We start from the raw sequence: 20274 nt of genomic DNA on the forward strand, positions 1-20274 counted from the left end.
AAAAGCGTTGTTAACCCTTCTTTTTTCTTCTTGTTTAGAGTCCCGATTCAGGTTTTTGTGCCGGCATCCCAAACAACCACTGAGACAGATTTTGAACCAACCCCTATGATACAGATTAAAGGGACTACAGAAACGTAAGAAATAGTACTGAGTGTATATTTGTTTAGAGTTTGGGTGTATATTAGCTAACAGTTTGGGTGTATATTGTTCCTGATTAGTTTTTTTTACGCCATGATTAATTTTGTGTAACTGTGCAGCACTCTTGAAACCCCCAAACAACTTCAAGAAACCACACCCACGCTTCCCCCTGCTCCAACTAAAATGTAAGTTCATCAGACTAAAATCAATCTTTGCTTATCATCCGTATATTCTTATTCTTATTCTTATACATGATGACGCAGTCATCCAGACGCAGAAGACGCTACCAAAGTCAATTACAATGCTTATTAATGTAAAATTGATTTTGGCATATATTTCTAGATTGTATCTGCCATCTGCCTCATCCTCAACAACAAAAATGAAAAGAGGTTTAAAGAACAAATATACTGTCTCCCCCCGATATTGTGGTAAGTGTTACTTCTCCGAACTTTGGGTGTATTTTCTGTATTGATTTGAGTGTCTTTATTACGTTCCATTGGGTGTAAGTTTAGTATTTTATTTCTTGTTTCGCAATTCTTGCAGTGCATGGCACTTTCGGATCACCCAAACGGGGAATTCGTATCACCGAAAATGAAAAAGGAATTCAGGGTGGAAGCCTACCCGAGTTTCATTCCCTTCATAGATAGAAAAAAAATTGACTTCGCACCCATATGTAAGTTTTCGTTTGCTAAATTTGTTAGTATGCTTATTTACTTATTTGCAAAATAAAATAACACACTGTTCACGTGTGGCAATCCTTCAGATTTTTGCCCCTGTCTGCTACTCGGGGCATTGGTGGTTATGGCTGATAAATACAAGAAAGCGAAAATGTCAAATACTTGACCCGCTACACAAAAAAGCTCCCACCGATGAGAGAAAGGCCATTAATAAATTCACTGTAAGTTGCCTCTGTCTTCTTTACTTTAATAGATAGGTCTATTTCTTTAGTTCTGATGGGTGTATATTGTCCATTCAGTTGGGTGTATCTTGTCCATTCATTCGGGTGTATTACTGATTTGTTTTCGTATTTAAGGGATACGTATTTTCAAGATTGATAACATATGCCGGCGGGGAACCTCTTCAAAAAGGGGAGAGGGAGAAGGAAATTAAATCACCATATGTTAAAATATCTGGCCAAAAAACAAGGTATAAATTTGTGACTCTGAACATTAAACTTTTGTAAATGAGATTTGTAATTTATTTTCTTCGTTTTCAGCTATGACTGCGCTGTGTACGTTATGAAGTGGATGGAGTTAATTGAGCCGTAAAACATCAAAAAGGGGAAGTATCAATGGGATAATTGGCCACAGGTAACTGTCTTTAGAACCATATAACTCTGTATTACTTTACTGAATTAATATTGCTGTTTAAACAGAATATACTTTTTAATTGTAGGAGGAGGTGGACCACTATAGAGTGGAGTACGCTTCCCGGATACTATTCAGTGAGATGAATACACAGAGAGATCGGGCAATTAGAGAGAGTAGTGCTATAAGGCTGTCGAAGCCATCCTCTATATTATTAAGTCCGTTTTGTCAGATTAATTCTGCTGATATAGAAACTGGGTAATCCAACTGCTTGGTAGTTTGTAAATTGAACAAATGATGTAAATATTTGCCATTTATCAACAACTTCTATTCCATGTATATTTTTTCCCATAGCCTAGAGCGGAATTCTTTAATCTCGTGATGCAATTCGCCTTTCCTCTGAATTGCGCTTGGACTTCCCTAAAATTTGCGTGAGTGTACGCATCTTGAAACTGAGCTTCAATGCAGGATTTGGTTGCACACGGTATGAGCGTATGAAAATCTGCAGCATCTAATTCTCTCTCTGCTTGCTCCCTGCTTCCGAGGCAATTATCGTATTGTTTGACGGCGGTGAACTGTTGTTGGCATACAGGCCTCTAAAGCCCTTTTCATGGATGCGCACTGATCGGTGAGAAACCTTTTCGGAGCGTTTCCTCCCATGCAACGAAGCCAGCTTTGAAATAACCATTTGAATGATTCAATTTCTTCGTTCTTCATCAAAGAGCATCCGAGAAATGTTGACTGACCGTGGTGATTCACCCCGACAAAAGAACCACAGACCAAATTATACCTGAAACAAATTATCATGGTCCAGAATGCAAAATCATTAGTTACACCTTAACAAATGCTTCGCATACACCCAATGAAACAGCCAATATACACCTCTGATGCGGATTAGTAAAAATAAATTAATTTAGCATCATAAACAGGGGCAGTTTGTTACCTGTTTGTATTGTAGGTGGTGTCGAATGAAATGACGTCTCCAAAATACTCAAAGGCGGCTCTGCTTCTTGCATCGGCCCAAAAAGCCAGCTTAATCGATTGATCCTCTTCGAGTTGGAGCTCAAAAAAGAAATTCGGATTCTTCTCTTTCATTCTTAACAAATATTTCCTGAATTCCTTTGCATCTTCTTGTTCGGAAACATTCCACACTTCCCTGGTAATGTAATTCCTCACGTCCTTTTCGATAAAATTTAACTCGCGGTGACCCCCGGCAGCAGCAACAAATGATTGGTAGGTTTTGCTTGGTCTGATACCGGCCTCCTCGTTGTTCTATATCGTACGACGAATGGACATGCTTAGTTCCCTGTGCTATTTGAGCATCTCTGCTTTGCTTGGACAGCAGGGGTGTGAATGATCCAGCACAACCTTTGAAATGATCCAAGCACCGACATCCTTCAATGTGTGTATATAAATTCTTGCAGGACAGTTTAGACCGGCTGTCGGATTGGTCTTCTCGGTCGGAGATATTTTAGATTTCCATTTTCCCTCTCTGCTACATGTAATCAGTTGGTTCTTAATCTCGTTTCCCTTCCTATTTGTGCACCGAACTCTTGTAGAGAAACCTGCAGCCTTGGCGTAGTTCCTGTAAAATTTTCCAGCATCTTCAAGGGTGGTAAAGGTCATTCCGACCTTTGAAACAAACTCGTCATCAACAACCGAGAGAGGCTGCAAAATACACCGTGTCAGAACTGTGAATACACCCATAGATATGATTCAAATACACCCAATCATGTCTAATACGATACACCCGAACTGCAACAACTCAACTACAGAATGACTTTTAAAGCCATAAACTGTAAATACACAGGCTGCAGAATACACCATCTCAAAAACTAAAAACACACCCAATCATGTCTAATATAATACACCTAAACAACAACAAGTCAATTAAAATAACAAAAAAAACCAGTAAAGTGTAGATACACCCACACTTCTAGCTAAAATACACCCAAACAAGAATTGATCTACACCCGAGCGTCTACTACAAATTCCAGGTAATTAATCACAACTAATACATTGAATCGACAGATTCAGGTAAACGTGTTACTTTCACAGTCAATGTTCAGCAATTTTTCAACTACACAATGCTATACAAATTACTAAAAGAAAATTCATACTAATCCTATGTAAATCAAACCTCAGGAACTTCATTAGATTCTGACTCATAATCCACTTCGCCTGCATTCAGCTGAGAATCTGAGGTTGAATGATCCATTATCTTCAAAACGAGATCAAACTTTGATTTCAGAAAACAACAAATCAAAAATAGAAAACGAAGGTCGAGTTGCAGAGAGAGAAAAAGGTACCTAAACGAAGAAGATGCTAGTGAGAAAAGGAGAGGAAAAGAACGATGGAGAAGAAGGAGGGAAGACGCGCAAGAAGAAGAACAACGAAATCTCAAAATAACGAAAACGAAAAAGGAAAGAAATATTTTAAATCTGGTAGTTAGATATACGCGCGATGTTATATAGCGCGTGTAATCAACGTACCTGAAGCAGCGCATATTTTGATTTTATTGTTTAATGAACTTGTAAAACATACAGGACTTGTATGCAGAGCTTTTCCGTAATCTTAATCACACAAATAAGAAAAGATCATTTAAAGTGAAAAGATAAGAGTAATTAGATACTCGTCGTCTTATTTTATCAATCTCCTTAATGTAGAGGAGCTTGATCCATACAAAAATTGTTGAATTGTGTTTGCCTGGAAAAATTAAATTCATAGTAATAATTGTGTGAGAAAATGATAGAAACTAGATGAATGAATTGGAGAATGTATATGTATGTATGCTTGTGGATCGAACATAATGAGATGCAAAAATTTCCTCTTCGAGTGAGGATGAAACTCCTAGAGAGATCTAACTGAATTCTTCTCCAATCCTATATTGACGTGATTCTCTCCTTATTTCCATTTGCATTCCCCTCTAACTTACTTAGGATACTTTAGTTCTCTAGCTCTAGTTCCCTGCATCCTCCTCTGTTTCTTAATATAATCCTTCAACCAAGTTGGAGCTCGTCTCATTCTCTTTGGCTCAATTTCATCTCTTTCAATTGGTTCTAGCCAATCTTTCTCCTTCTCATTCTTTCTTAGCCCATCCTCAATATTATGATTTTGGTTTGGAGTTACAATTGAGCTATATCAACTATCCCTTCCTCCATAGAGACCTTTCCCTCAAGTTCCATCTCAGAAAATAGAGTTGTAAATTCAAACATATCAACCTAGATGGCCTCTTCTCGCGAAACCCCTTTGCAACCGACCATAGCATCAACTCGCATTCCATCTGAGGTTGTCATGGTTTTCTTTTCTAATACCGCCATAGGATAAGGGCAAATATGGAGCAACTAGCGCATCTACTAGTGGAGGACCCTTTTACTCTTCAAAACCGAGATATGGAAGATCAAGTGCAGGACACACATCGACGGTAGTGCGAATTGATAAGCCACATGATCCACTGACTCCTGGATCTTGAACCTGCCATAAAACCATTTGCTTAGTTTGTTATGGCTGCTCATGATTAGAGAAAGTTGGCGTAACGATTTGATTTAGAGCAAAACCTAATCATTCGTAGCAAACTCATTGGGTCATCAAAGATGATTTGCTTACTGCCGTATCTTCACTTGAACTTGTTAGAGGAGAAACCTCAGTTCGCGATGTATCACCTTTCTAGCTCTTTGAAAATCATTGACTTCCTAAACCTCCGACACTTGTGGTAGATAATTTGACAATGCTCTCATTAGAAATCCATAGAGAGTTTCATGAGGCGACATTTTCTAACGCCTAATGGTGGGTGCCATTATAACAAAATTCTGCCCACAACAAGTAGGCGCTCCAAATCTTGGGGTAAGAATGAGTGGAAACCCTAAGGTACTGATCTAGAGACCTATCGATGACTTTTGTTTTGCCATCTGATTGGGATGAGAGGTCGTGTTGTAAAAGAAACTGGTACCAGTACCACTGAAACTTAGAAGACTTTTCCAGAACCTACTCAAAAAGGGGTACCACTCAAATTTAGGAGATTTTTTGTGAACCTTGCTAAAACGATCAACAACCACCGATATGTGATGAACCAGACTAATTTGGGATGCTACACAATGAAGTCCATTGTGATATCCATCCAAGGATTCGCCAAAATTACAATGAAGTCCATTGTGATATCCATCCAAGGATTCGCCAAAATTACAATGGATGCCTAATAAGGATGACCATAAGTGGATATGGCAACAAAAGTCATAACTTACCATCCAAAATAAACACAAACAACTACATCATCCTAGTAATAGTAAAATAGCAACTTATATTAAGTAGGCCCTAGTCTTCACTTCTTCTTTAGAGGATTGAAAGCAGCTGGTGCATTAGAGTTACTTGGTGCCTTGAAGCCTGAGGGTGGATTGAAGCCTGGGTCCTAGAGTTAGGATAAACTAGAAAAGCCTTGCTGTTGTGAAAGGGCTCGTGGATGCTAATGTCTTTGAAGAAATTCCATTATTGTTACTTGGTTTAGGACGTATTGGCTTGGATGCTTTTGCAGTTACTGGTGTAACATGTAAAAAGCTTAAATCAGGCAAGTATGGCCTCACAATGGGTTGTTTTGATCTCCATGGTCTTGCTATTAGTGTGATCCCTAGTTGTATGTCGTTGTAAGTTATGGAGTTGGGTTAAGGATTAACATTGGCCTCTTGAATAGGCCACAGAAATGACAAATTCAATTTCTGACCGAATAAATCATTACAAGACATTATAAGAAAATCAATTCCAATTCTTAAACCCAGAAGCACTGACATTGAGAAAAACAATTCCAATACCTCAACTGGTGGTATAGATTGAGAATGTGGAATCTCATCTTCTCTGAGCTTGTTTGGGTGAGCTTCTAAGAAAAGATCTTTTTTTGAGTTATCTTTTTTTAAAAGATCTTATGGAAAAGTAAAAGTAATTTTATATTTGGGAATCTCATACAAAAAATCTTTTTATCTATCAATTATGTTTGGGTATAACGATATAAAAGTACTTTTTTATTTTTATTAGATGAAAAACATCTTTTTTTTAAGAGAAAAAGATCTTTTAAAAAAAGATATAAATTACAGCTTCTCAAAAAAGATCTTTTTTTTTTCTAGTGCTTTTACTTTTACTACTAGAAATTTGCCAAACACGTTAAAAAATAAAAAATATCTTTTTTTATTAAAAAAAGATCTTTTTTTTTATCAAAATAATGACGCCCAAAGTTGTGGCGACTTTGTAATTTCTATTTTTGATTATTTCTTCTTCTGCTTCTTAGCTTTAGCTTATATGCACAACTAAGTTTAAAATTTAGACTTAATATGTTCGTAATGTTTCAAATGCAATATTATACACAAGTAGCACTTACAACATGATCAATTGCTTCACTCTTTATTGGTTCACCATTTGTCACATTTGGATTAACTCCATTCGGCCCTGGAGCATTGCTAGTGGGAGGCACATCCTGATGTTGTAAACAGATAAAATAGAGACAATTAAACTCTAATTGACTTTTTTTGCAGACTAGATCCCTAAAGATATTGATAGAGTACTCTTAAACCCACAAACATTATAAACTTAGGTCTACATAGTACTTGCTACTCAGCTTGTTGGACTTGTTGCTGCTGCCTTGATGGATTGTCAGTAGCCTCAGTTGTTCTTTGCTTCTTTCGCTTTTGTTGCCAAACCCTTAAGCATTTCCACTTAGTCTTTGTAAATGACCAAGTCTCTATCCAACTTAGAAAACATGTTAACCTTGCCATTCATGTAGTTGAGAACACCATTTTTATTTCTTTTAAACCAACCTCCATGATAAAACACAAGCACAATTTCATAAGACATTTGTAGTAAGCTAACAGTAAATTAAACTAAACTTCAACAACTCAAAACCAATTTTTAATTACCTCACTCAACATTAATCAGAAATCGCTAATTGATTTTCATTACTTGATAACTTTAATTAACCATAAAACAGAAAATATTTGTCGCCTTAGCTACTAGACAAGCCACTAATTCCACTAACTTTGAGTTGCGTGCAAGGTGTTACAAAGTAGGACCATCTAGCAGAATCACACTCACAGGACCACAACAAAACCAAACATAAAAAAATGCTAGAAAACCAAGCAAAGAGCCTACCTCGTAATCCTCGAACAGGACGTCATGCTATGTCATGATGACGTCAGATCTTCGCCGTCACTGCATCGTCACATCGTTGTTCGTCTTCCATCACGGTGTCTCTTACTGGAGAATTTCTGGTGTGAAATAGGATTTTTCTTAAGATTCTTCTGTAATTGTTAGTGTTAATAAGGGAAATGAATGGGAAGAGATTGCTTATATGATGTTGCTGTTGTGTAATGCAACGTTTTGGCCTCATCAGAACGCCAATGTTTTGCTTACGGTATAAGGAGCCGATCTGTCCAAATGGATTGTCCAATAACATGTAGCAACATAACCTTACATGTAGTCTTTACCTCTTATTAACGGAAATTTTGACAGAAAAGCCATGATATCTAACGAAAGTGATGGATAGAGGTCGCAATGACATTATACCTTTTTTTAGGGGGTGGAAAAGGGTTTTGCGAAATCGTCAGGGGCTAGGGTGAGGTTCTACTCGATTAGAAAACTAACCTAGCAAAGGTGAATAACTTAAATATTTACTTGCATGATATTTACTTTTTGGCCCTCTTTATTACCAAAGATTTGCACCTATTTCTTTTGACTTTTTCTTGCTCCGCTATGCTTTCCCCCGTTGATTGCATTTACAATTCATAGCTATATATATATATATTCTTGCTTTGATTTGCTTTTATAAAATGGGTTTGAAAATTGAACGTTCTTATTAATATATCCCAAATCATTGATATCTTTCTAATAAAGACTACAATACATTCCCATGTGATTTTAAAGTTCTATTAAAGCTTTGACGACTGCAATTATATTGAATTTGAGGATGTGATTTAGAACATCAATAAGTGAATGAAACAATTTGCAAGATGTACAACTGATAGTGGTAATAAGTTCAACCAGCTATTATATATGGCACGAGTCAGTACCCATGTTGGTAACAAAGATCATGAAGATAGAGCACGAGACCGAGTGCGTGAATTGATCACTGTTTCTGAGCACATTACTAATTTGAGCATAACTGGAAAACCCAGAACTGAACTCTGATAATATACCCAAAAATTAATAGCTTTGGTAGATGCACAACATCTTAAATTTTTAGCACCTAAAATACTCGAACAAAATTAGATTTATGAAACCTTCACATCTTAACAAATGTGCACAGATCATATATGGATCTATTATTGAGCATATTTATGCCAAAAAATATGCTCTCTTTGATAAGCAACCAGGAAAAATAAATTTCTGCCCCAGTAACATTCTAGAGCTCACAACATAGATAAGAATCCAAATAAAGTCTAAAATTAAAAACTTATAAACTGTTCAAATCATATAGCCATCATTAAATCTGAGCCAATGTAAATCCTATACCCCAGTTACTCAATTCTGGGAATATATTGCAACTAAAATCAATTTGGCAACCTTGAACCCAAAAGTAAAGGCAAAGTCAACACCAATGTACAACACAAAGAAGATACAAACAAGGAAGAAAAGAAGAGATCTCAATCGGGAATAACACCAAGCATGCCGATATAAGGTGCAAATAATGTAGCATTGTAGCGGATCTGAAGCAGCATCTATCTGTATGAGTCGGGCCGCTTCGGCTTGCTTTGAACAACAGCCTCGATTTTATCCATCACAGCAGGAGTAAGTAATGGAATGACATCAATGGCTTTCATGTTCTCTTGAATCTGAACAGAAAACAGAAAAAAGTAAGATAAATAACCAGGATATTTTTAATCATACTTAGTACTACTATAAATTGTCAAAATGCATGTATATATAAGGTACGAAAATATGCATATAGATCATGCATTATGTATGATCCATCGATTTTATATTTTTCACTTCAACACAATAGCTTTGGAAAAGATAACATTAAATTTTGGTAACGTGTATATATGTACTAATATAAAAAACCTTTTAAATTTTATTGGACCACAAAAGAAATTTTAAGAGCATCTCCAACGGTGAATAAATGAAGGACCTGTTTACTGTTTGTCTAACAAAAGATGAAGACCAACCGTTGGAACAAAATAAAGATGAGTCCCAGCACATTTTTCAAAGCAAGCAAGGCCCTGCTCAGAGAGACTTGGTTTGTTTTCATTTTGATTTTGATATTTTAACTTGTGGCATTTAAGTTAAAAAAAAATTAAATAATATGGTATTAATATAATAACTAACGTTGCATAATATGTTAACCATACATATATTTAACTTTATGTATATAATTAAATTTTAAGTATTTTAATTAATTAATTAAGTGGAACCACAACAAAGACTAAAATTAGTTCCTCCTAATAGAGAAGAGAGAGATGCTTTGAGTTCTTATTTACTGTTTATGACGCAAAAGCTGATATGGAGTTATTTTTTATGACAGGTGGACCATAAACAGAAACTGGGATGAATTCGCTACTGGAGATGGTCTAAATGGGTATTTTATAGGAACCGAAAACTTGTTTAAGCCTATTAATTGCTTTTTGCTAGACTCTTCAATAGGTAAACTGCTAGTCTGGTACAGCCAGGACTATATATTCTTTCCCTTATTCTTCTTTCCTCCTTCTATATGTCTATCATCTTTGTTTTCCTTTTTTCTATTTTCGTTCTTGATTTCTGTGAGTAAAAGAAAAATGTCTTTTCTTTTACGATTGTTGTGGTATTAGCGGCAGCATAAAAACTAAAAAAGCATGGTGTTAGAGATGCGCAGGGCTCTGTTTCCCTAATATAAGATATTTTAAAAATGAAGCCTGGCGATACACAAAAAACTTTCAACATTGGTTTTGAGATGTTCCCCTTTCGGTTTAACATCAGTTAAGAACCCATAAATGCAGTCATGTTTTTAACATTGTTGGGACTTGAGATTGGTAGTTTTAGTTTTTATGGAAGCAAAAGTTCCATTCAGGAAGTAAGCCTTTTAAGTATTTTAAGGCTAAGTTCTGTTTCAATAATTTAACTTTCCATTAGTTTCGCCTTTTTCGTGTGTGCATGTGCACGTATGCGCGTGTGATGGCTTTGGTTTTCTTCCCTTCATGAAAGAGAGAATTTTGTGACTTTTTCAAAATTTTCTTTTAAATCCTTTTGGGTCATAGAGAATAGGGGATCAAGTTCTTTATCTTTTAACAAGTATCTTTTAGTTTTTCAAATTTGAACTACTAGTACCCTTTCCATATTTTTCTTCATTTTGATAATTCAAGGTTAGGAAAGGAAGTCTAACTCCCTGGGACCTAGAGTTGTTAACGATACAGTTCCTTGTTGACTAGATCAAATCAAAATCAGATTCTTAATTTATTTCATGAATCTTTTCTGTAAATAGAATTAATTATAATATCCTTTCTGGTTTTAGTTTAGCTTATTTTTAGGAATTTTATTATTAGAAATCTTTCCTTATTTTAGGCTAGTATTTTTTCCATTTTCTAGTTATTTCTACTTCTATAATTCCTCTATAAAGAGATGATTTTATGTACATTTGAATATACATAATATTCAGACACTTCAAGTTGGTATCAGAGCAGAATCTCTGCACTGTGCCTCTGATTTATAGATATGGCTGACAGTTCCTCAGTCATTAATCATGAACAAAAGGAGAACACCACTCCTACTCCATCAGATTTAAAATCTGAGCAACGGGTACTAATTAGTGGTGACTCCCATTCAATTCAGATCACCACATTTCGACTCAATGGGTCAAACTACCTTAGGTGGTCTCAATCAGTTTAGATGTACATTCGTGGAAGAGGGAAGATTGGATATCTCACTGATGAGCAAAGCCAGCCTAACGTCACTGACACTATATAATGTGTGGGATATCGAAAATTCCATGGTGATGACATGGCTGGTGAACTCAATGGAGGAGGATATCAGTAGTAACTATATGTACTATACCACTGCCAAAGAATTGTGGGATAGTGTCGAGGAGATGTACTTTGATCTTGGGAATAAATCCCAGATTTATGAACTTACTCTAAAAGCTAGAGAAATTCAACAAGGGAGTGACAATGTCACCAAATATTTCCACACATTGAAGCGGGTGTAGCAGGACCTTGACCACTTCAATAACTACAAGTGGATTTCAGCCGCTGATGCCAAACACCACCAACAAACAGTGGAAGAAGGAAGGACATTTCAGTTTCTTGCAGGCCTCAATGTGGAGCTAGATGAAGTTCATGGCAGAATTATTGGAAGAACAATCCTACCCTCAATTGGAGAAGTTTTTGCTTAGGTTAGAAGAGAAGAAACTTGTAGAGCTGTGATGATGGAGAAAGGCAAGACTGAACAAACTTCTTTGGAGTCTAATGCACTCTTAGTGGCACCTACTGCACTTAAAAGTTCATCAAATCAAAAGTATCCCTCCAATCTTTGGTGTGACCACTGCAATAAACCTCGTCACACCCGAAAAACCTGCTGGAAGATTCATGGAGAATCAGCACATCTTAAAGGCAGCAAACTTGGTCCTAAAATATGTTCTACCCCAACTGCTCATGATGCTGAAAAATCATCCTTGACTAAGAAACGGGTTGAGCAGCTCATAAGGCTGTTAAATTCCAATTCTGTATCTAGTACTCCTAGTGGTTCTTTGGCTCAAACAGGTAATTTTAGTATTCCTATGTCCCTTAACTGCACCTCAAACTTGAATGCACCATGGATTGTCGATTCAGGTGCATCTGACCATATGACCAGCCTCTCTCCTTTATTTAAAACTTATTCTCCTCCTTTTGAAAATGAGAAAATTAGAGTTGCTGATGGTAGTTTTTCATCCATTGCTGGAAAAGGTACAATTAAATTCTCCAAAAACATTGACATAAGAAATGTCCTACATGTACCTAAGCTTTCTTGTAATCTTCTCTCTATTAGTAAAATCTGCAAGGATTCCAATTGTGCTGTGACATTCTTTGACACTCATGGTATTTTTCAGGACCGGACCTCGAAAAAGATGATTGGCAGTGCTAAGATGATGGACGGGCTCTATCATTTTGAGAATATTTCGGAAGATAAAGTAGCTCAAGGATTTAGTGGTATAAGTTTTATACCTATAAAGGACCAAATAATGCTCTGGCACAACAGACTAGGACATCCTAATTTTCCATATCTCAAACATTTGTTTCCAAATTTGTTTAAGAATATTGATTCTTCCTTAAATGTGAAAGTTGTATTCGTGCAAAAAGCCATAGAGTTTCTTATTACTCTCAACCTTATCATGCATCTAAACATTTTCAGTTGATTTATAGTGATGTATGGGGTCCATCGAAAACAACAACTCAATTTGGAAAGAAATGGTTTGTGACTTTTATCGATGACCACACACGACTATGTTGGATATATCTCATGCATGAAAAATCTAAGGTTCCTAAAATTTTTCAGTATTTTTCAAAAATGGTAGAAACTCAATTTGACACAATTTTTAATATTAAGAAGTGATAATGGTACTGAATTCTTTAACAAAAATCTTGGTGAATTTCTTCAAAAAAAAAAAGGTATTTAACATCAATCTACATGTCCCAATACACCCCAACAAAATGGCATTGCTGAAAGGAAGAATAAACATCTCCTTGAAGTAGCACGTGCCATTATGTTTGAGGGTAATGTTCCAAAGTATTTATGGGGAGATGCTGTCCTAACAGCAGCCTATCTCATAAATCGAATGCCTACGCGTGTGTTAAATTACTACACACCGTTGGATACTTTCAAAAAGAATTTTTCAGCATGTAGGTTGCATTCTAATTTACCTTTAAAAGTATTTGGTTGTACTGTATTTTTGCATACACCTTCACCCCGAAGTAAACTTGATCCAAGGATAGAAAAATGCATTTTTATTGGCTATTCCCCAAGTCAAAAGGGTTATAAATGTTTCAATCCACACACAAAGAAATGTCATGTAAGCATGGATGTTACTTTTTTGGAACATGAAACATTTTTTCAGAAGAAATTTCTTCAGGGCGAGAGTCTAAGTGAAGAAAATTTTTTGCATGAACCTTTACCCACTCTTATCTTACATATTAAGGATACAACTTTCACTGATCAAACAATTTCTAAAATAATTGCCAAAAAAGATGAGGAAATCAATTCTGAAATTGTGCCAGAATTAGTTGGAACACAAACAGAAAAAAAAATACCACAATCAGAAAAGGAGCTTCGATGTTATGTTCGAAAATATCCCAAGAAGAATAGAGACCAGCCCATCATCTCTATACCAACCCAATCTGAAAACCCGGAAGACGGCCCAACTGTAGTACCTGAGGATCTTCCAGGTAAATCTGAAATTGCTACTTCTAATAATAATTTGCCAATAGCCCTTAAGAAAGAAACCAAAACCTGCACCAAAAAGGTACTCAAAACCAGCACCAACCATCCTATTTCCAATTATGTCTCTTACCAAAATCTCTCTCAAAAACGTCGAGCTTTTACTTCTAAAATTACAAATCTGTTTAAGCCTAGGAATATAGAGGAAGCACTAGATGATCCCAATTGAAAATTAGCAATGATGGAAAAGTGGCATGCACTCAAGAAGAATGAAACTTGGGAGATTGTAGATCTGCCACCGGAATACAAAATTGGTTGGCTGCAGGTGTGTTTTCAACATCAAGTGCAATGCTGATGGAAGCATAGAGAGGTATAAGGCTAGGTTAGTAGCTAGGGGATTTACACAAACCTATGGAGTAGATTATCAAGAGACCTTTGCTCCAGTTGCTAAACTCAACTCTGTGCGGATTCTCTTATCTCTTGCTGCGATTTACAATTGGCCTTTACATCAATTAGATGTAAAAAATGCTTTCCTGAATGGGGAGCTAGAGGAAGAGGTATTCATGAAACTTCCACCTGGATTTGAGGCTGAACTAGGGAGGAATAAAGTATGCAAACTAAAGAAATCTCTCTATGGATTGAAACAATCCCCAAGAGCTTGGTTTGAACGACTTGGAATGGTGGTGAAGGGACTTGGTTATACTCAAAGCCAAGCTGACCATACACTTTTCTATAAACATTCAGCAGTTAATACAACTGCCATCTTAATTGTATATGTGGATGACATTATTCTGACAGGTGATGATAGCTTGGAGCTAAAAGACTTGAAAGAAAAGCTTGCCAAAGCTTTTGAAATCAAAGAACTTGGCTCATTAAAATACTTCCTTGGAATTGAATTTGCAAGGTCTAAGGAAGGCATTTTTTATGAACCAACGAAAGTACATCTTAGATCTTTTAAAAGAGACGGGATTACTTGGTTGTAAAGCTGCTGAAACACCTATAGAGCCTAACTTAAAATTGAAGCCAGCTGAACCAGAAAATGTAATGGACAAAGGGAGATATCAACGGTTAGTGGGGAGGCTAATCTATTTATCCTATACACGCCCGGATATAGCCTTTGCTGTGAGCATGGTAAGCCAGTTTATGCATTCACCTGGCCGAGAACACATGGATGCTGTCTTTAGAATCCTAAGGTACTTGAAGGGGTCGCCTGGAAAATGGTTACTCTACAAAAACTATGGACATCTTCAAGTAGAAGCCTATACAGATGCAGATTGGGCTGGAAATGTCATGGATAGAAAGTCAACATCCGGGTATTGCACCTTTGTTGGAGGAAACCTGGTTAGTTGAAGGAGTAAAAAGTAGAGTGTTGTAGCACGAAGTAGTGCAGAAGCTGAGTTTAGAGCAGTGGCTCATGGAATATGTGAAGCACTATAGGTAGAGAAAATCCTACAAAAATTAAAGGTTCTCATTTCTCCACCAATAAGGTTGTATTGTGACAACAAATCTGCAATTTCTATTGTCCATAATCCAGTTCTGCATGATAGAACTAAACATGTTGAAGTTGACAAGCATTTTATAAAGGAAAAGATTGAGAGAGGACAGATTTGTATCCCATATGTTCCGACCACGGAACAATTGGCAGATGTTATAACTAAAGGATTACCCAAGAAGACCTTTGATAGAATAATAAGCAAACTGTCAATGAAGGATATCTTCAAGCCAGCTTGAGGGGGAGTGTTGACTAGATCAAATCAAAATCAGATTCTTAATTTATTTCATGAATCTTTTCTGTAAATAGAATTAATTATAATATCCTTTCCGGTTTTAGTTTAGCTTATTTTTAGAGATTTTATTATTAGAAATCTTTTCTTATTTTAGGCTAGTATCTTTCCCATTTTCTAGTTATTTCTATTTCTGTAATTCCTCTATAAAGAGATGATTTCCTGTACATTTGAATATATATATAATATTCAGACACTTCAAGTCCCCTTCCCAAAAAACCTTCTAGGATTTCAACCTCCGACCTTGAGGATAAAGGTGGCCCATGAATTAATCCAATTCCCACTAAGATAACCCATATTGGATCTGATTCCGTATAGGTTAGTGCCTAGTATGGGGTTGAAAATAAGCTTAAAATTTTCAATAATCTGCTGATTGTTTTCCCTCTTTCGAATGATAAATTGATATGAACCACACTAAAAAAACACTTTGGGATTATTTGACAACAGATTTCAGAGGCAATTTCCAATTTTTAAAAGAGAATGACCTGGTTAAGGAATTATCTTCTGGCAGTGTTTCAAAAGTCAGAAAACAGAGTACTTGTTTTACTGCTTGTTTCTTGTGGCATCCACCACCACCCAAGTCTCTGCCCTTTGGTTTCACAATTTTCCCAAATAGGTTTTTATTTTCTAGATTTTTAAAATTATTCTTAAAAACACCACTTCAAATAGAATTATTCTAATTTTTGAAATGTTTTCCAAAACTAAAGAACAGAACCTGTTTCAAACAGGCCCTTTATCGTTTGTTCCTTGAACCTTTCATAAATGTGTTTTATGTCCTTTTCTATTCCTTCTTGTATTCTCTAGTTTTTACACTTTAATACCTTCCTTTGCTCAGTCCCATTCTTTTCTGTTTTAAGCAAACAGAATTCACCGGATACAGAAATTAGCTTTCAGAACAGTTGTACCGGTATTATGGTCAATTTGGAAAGCATTTTTATTTTAAATGTGTAAAATGAAAGAGTAGGATTTGTATCAGATAGGTTTCATTGATATTCCAACTAAAAGGTCTTCTAAATACGTCTTGAATGGGCGAGAACTAACCTGAGACTCCTTCGTAGCACCAGTAATAACTGATGAAACATTAGGATTGGCTGCACACCATGCGATTGCAAGTTGTGATAATGGCACACCCAGTTCATCTGCTATAGGCTTCAGCCCATCAACCTTTTTGAGCACATCGTCGACCAGTGATCGATTTGCCAGATTCTACAGGACGTGAGAAAAAGAGTTAATAGTTACATGCTTGGTCACAAACAAATGTGATAGAAAAATCATTCAATACATGTTAACAAAGTAGGCATCTAAATGCTAAACTTAACTCTGAGCCAAAAACAAACAGCAACAATATATCAACTACAATTCTTGTAAACAACTCTTTTAAGGAGCGTCTGCAAAATCAATGCTTCTCATTAGTCAATATCATTGGATACATGTGTCCCATTATTTACATTATAAAATGCTGATCCATACACACAACTCTAATAAATAGGCAAGTATACATCATTGTTCGGCAATCAAAATACGACCTCAAATTTGTGATACTTTTTACACCTAAGATGTCAGTTGCAGCAGAAAATACAGATAACATTGCACCATCCACCATGTAACATATCGCAGTATCAACTAGACAAATAAGTCAATTTCTTTTACCACAACTTGTGAGAAACTAAATCCCCAAAGTTAATCCATGCTATAAAAGTCAATACAAAAAGCATATAATGCAACACAAAAAAACAGAACACCCAACTTGAGCCTTCAGCCTTAGAAGACCATGTCCATAGTATCTTTCTTTTAGACATCCACTGCTTGGCAAATTTCCGAAAAAAAAGACACAAACACATATAACTTTCTGGAAATTTAAATCAAGCCTTACTTTGTAATTTTCCAAAGCAAAGCGGCTATCAGGAGGAATAGCTCCTTTCTTGTATTTCCCTGTAAGCACTCCAGATGCAAGTGGACTCCAAGTAGTCAGACCCAAACCATGGTTGCTGTAGAGCGGGAGGAACTCAGACTCAACCTGTAAAGAGAAATAGTTACAGTCAAATCAAAGTTCTTACTAAATCTCGTTGATAAAAAATTAAAAAGAAAATTACGACAATAGACTATGAACAGTCACTGGCTAGCTAAAATTATAAATTTTCTTTCAAACAATATCAATAACCAATCAGCATCTCCTTGCTAACCAAATATACCCCAATGTTCTATTTCACTATTCTATTCCACGTGAATCCAGTAACCGCTATAAGTCCCTCCAGTTAAGATCTACTATAGCAACACAAAGAATGCATCCAAAATCATCAAGCTAACCTTGTGCCTGGACAAGAGGTTATACTCGGGCTGTTCGACAATAGGACCGACCAAATCGAGCCTATCGGCGACGCCCCAGGCCTCAGTGATCTGCTGGGCGGACCACTCGCTGGTCCCCCAGTAAAAGGCCATGCCGTGGTCGATCAAGAAATTCATGGCCCTAACGGTTTCTTCAATGGGCGTAGAGACGTCAGGGCGATGGCAGTAAATGAGGTCAACATAGTCCATGTCGAGGCGCTTGAGCGAGGCCTTGGTGCCTTCGATGATGTGCTTGCGAGAGAGGCCCTTGTCGTTGGGGCCCTGGCCGCCCCAGAAGATCTTGGTTGAAACGACGACGTCTGAGCGCTTCCAGCCGAGCTCACGGATGGCTTGCCCCATGATCTCCTCGGCGCGGCCGTTGGCGTAGACCTCGGCGTTGTCGAAGAAGTTGACGCCGTGGTCGCGGCAGCACTGCAGCAGGGACTTTGCCTCCTTCACGTCTAGCTGGTTCCCGAAGCTCACCCATGCCCCGTATGACAGCTGGCTCACCTTCAGCCCCGATCGCCCTAGATTCTTGTACTGCATCGTCATCTTCAAGGTGGGCGAAGAACAGGGAAATGCACAGTGGATCAAGAGTTTGTTGCGTGCTACTTGCCAATTTGGGGGGAATAAGAAATAAGTAGAAGGGATGTGGTAGTGGAACGTTTTAGACGGTTTTAGAAAATGAGAGATCTTTCTTGCGATGATGGTATCTATCAGCTAAAGTGTTAGGTGTAATTAGGTGTAATTACTAATTATTATTATTATTTTTTTTATCTTATAAAATAACTAACTAATAACCAAAAATAATTAATTCTAATAATCTTTTAACATTTTTCTTTATATTATTATGTTAAACTAGGATATTTAATCCCTACGTTTGCACCTGATGTTAACATAATATTTATACAATAAATTAGAAATGTTAACGATTTATTTTCTTTAGCGAAAAATGGGAGTTAGGTTAAACATAACATAAATGCAACAAAAATAATTAATCATCGAATACTCCATAAAAGGTTAGCGGTACAGATATTAAAAAATATTAAGAAATGATTAATCAGAAATAATTTATTCTTTTGGTTAATCATACAAAAAATATTAAGAAAAAAAACCTTATTATGATTTAGGTAACATTTTAATATTTCATAAAAAGTTAGCGTAAAATTTCCATGTTTAGAAGAAATTAATAAACTTTTCAGAGTTTAATTTTTATTAACTACTCTTAAAATTAATAATAAACTATTTAATATAATTTAAGCACACTAATTTATCTATCTATTCTATTATATAAAAATCGGATTTCTGTATTTAATGATGGAGCTGACGTGGCATGCTTCTGAGAGTGTTTTTCGATTTATTTCTTTTAATTATGTAAAGCAAATCAATTATAACTAATTAATGATATTAATTAATTAATTTGATTAGAAATTTAAATTTTACAATTAATTATATCAATTAATTAATTTAGTTAATTATATTATTTATTTAATTTGATTTGATTGAAGTAAATATTAATTTATTTTAGTAAATAATAAATATGATAACGAAATACATGAATTACTTTAATTAGTTTATTTTTTTCAATGTCATCTATTTATACCAAATTATAATGTATTTTTTACTCATTCCTTCTCTTTTCTCTCTTTCTTTTTCTCTCTCTAGGCTATATTTGGTTGTAAGGAAAGAAATAGAGAGGAAGGAAATAGAAAGGAAAGAAAGAAAAAGAAAGAAATTGAGTGAATTTTTATTTTTCTTAGATGTGTTTGGATGAAAGAAAAATTAAAAGGAAATAAATGTTATAAAAAGATAATTTTATCCTTATATTATAAATGATATAGAAAATAGTAAAAGGGTAATATTGGAAGTAGAGAGAGATTTAATTTTCTCTCCATTGTTGGAAGAAAAAAAATTGGTGGGTCCCACTATTATTTTTCCATCCATTTTCCTTCCTCTTCCATTTCTCTCCTCAACCAAACAAAGAAAAAAAATTATTTTCTTTCCTATTTCTTTCCTTCCTTTTTCCTTCTTCCCATTTTTACCTCAAACAAACACACCTTATCACTTTGTTTGGATGAAAGATAGAAAATGAGAGGAAAGAAAATGAAAGAAAAGAAAATGAAAGGAAAAGTTGATTTTCTTTTATGTTGTTTGGATGAAAAGAAAATAGATGGAAAGAAAATAGAAAAAAATTTTTGTTGTGTTTGGATGAAAGGAAAAGTAAGAAAAGAGAAAATCATAACCAAGTGAAATTATATTAATATCCTTCTTTATATTATATATAAATTATAATATACCAATGTATTTAAATTATTTTCTAATAAAAAAATTATCCAAATTATATTTCAAAATTTTAACGTGTTTTC

General features: G+C 35.7%; 1 protein-coding gene and 3 long non-coding RNA genes across 8 annotated transcripts; 2 read left to right on the forward strand and 2 right to left on the reverse strand.

Moving 5' to 3' along the window:
* LOC107625323 (probable voltage-gated potassium channel subunit beta) lies at nucleotides 568–18606 on the reverse strand. Of its 2 annotated transcripts, none has more exons than XM_021115843.1 (4): nucleotides 17891–18606; nucleotides 17457–17600; nucleotides 16625–16789; nucleotides 568–579 (listed from the first exon to the last, which is right to left on the reverse strand). In XM_021115843.1, exons 1-4 carry the CDS (start codon nucleotides 18458–18460, stop codon nucleotides 574–576), a joined length of 885 nt encoding a protein of 294 aa, XP_020971502.1. In that variant the 5' UTR covers nucleotides 18461–18606; the 3' UTR covers nucleotides 568–573. The 2 variants fall into 2 exon arrangements, with proteins under 2 accessions (XP_020971502.1, XP_016183426.1); XM_016327940.2 differs by lacking the exon at nucleotides 568–579 and adding an exon at nucleotides 8839–9253 and having other exon boundaries at nucleotides 17891–18605.
* Nucleotides 588–1784, forward strand: LOC110268847. Of its 2 annotated transcripts, XR_002357444.1 has the most exons (4): nucleotides 588–811; nucleotides 902–1284; nucleotides 1355–1448; nucleotides 1534–1784. It is a non-coding gene; the product is annotated as an uncharacterized LOC110268847 (long non-coding RNA). The 2 variants fall into 2 exon arrangements; XR_002357443.1 differs by having other exon boundaries at nucleotides 902–1448.
* Nucleotides 3121–8252, reverse strand: LOC110268846. 3 transcript variants are annotated; one of them, XR_002357441.1, is made up of 4 exons: nucleotides 7575–8244; nucleotides 7034–7243; nucleotides 6808–6903; nucleotides 3121–3666 (listed from the first exon to the last, which is right to left on the reverse strand). It is a non-coding gene; the product is annotated as an uncharacterized LOC110268846 (long non-coding RNA). The 3 variants fall into 3 exon arrangements; XR_002357442.1 differs by lacking the exon at nucleotides 3121–3666 and adding an exon at nucleotides 4179–4919 and having other exon boundaries at nucleotides 7575–8252; XR_002357440.1 differs by lacking the exon at nucleotides 3121–3666 and having other exon boundaries at nucleotides 6728–6903; nucleotides 7575–8221.
* On the forward strand, nucleotides 9799–16095 carry LOC110268848. Its single transcript, XR_002357445.1, has 2 exons — nucleotides 9799–10806; nucleotides 15787–16095. It is a non-coding gene; the product is annotated as an uncharacterized LOC110268848 (long non-coding RNA).

This window comes from Arachis ipaensis, chromosome B02 (genome assembly GCF_000816755.2).
Source record: "Arachis ipaensis cultivar K30076 chromosome B02, Araip1.1, whole genome shotgun sequence".
Taxonomy (NCBI): Eukaryota; Viridiplantae; Streptophyta; class Magnoliopsida; order Fabales; family Fabaceae; genus Arachis; species Arachis ipaensis.

What these genes read in the sequence shown, in the direction of transcription:
- LOC107625323 (XM_016327940.2), bottom strand. Translation starts at nt 18,460, where the DNA reads ATGACGATGCAGTACAAGAATCTAGGGCGATCGGGGCTGAAGGTGAGC. An exon ending in ACCTCTTGTCCAGGCACAAG is followed by an intron (nt 17,601 to 17,890) that starts GTTAGCTTGATG and finishes TTCTCTTTACAG; the next exon opens with GTTGAGTCTGAGTTCCTCCC. An exon ending in GTGCTACGAAGGAGTCTCAG is followed by an intron (nt 9,254 to 16,624) that starts GTTAGTTCTCGC and finishes TTTTCTGTTCAG; the next exon opens with ATTCAAGAGAACATGAAAGC.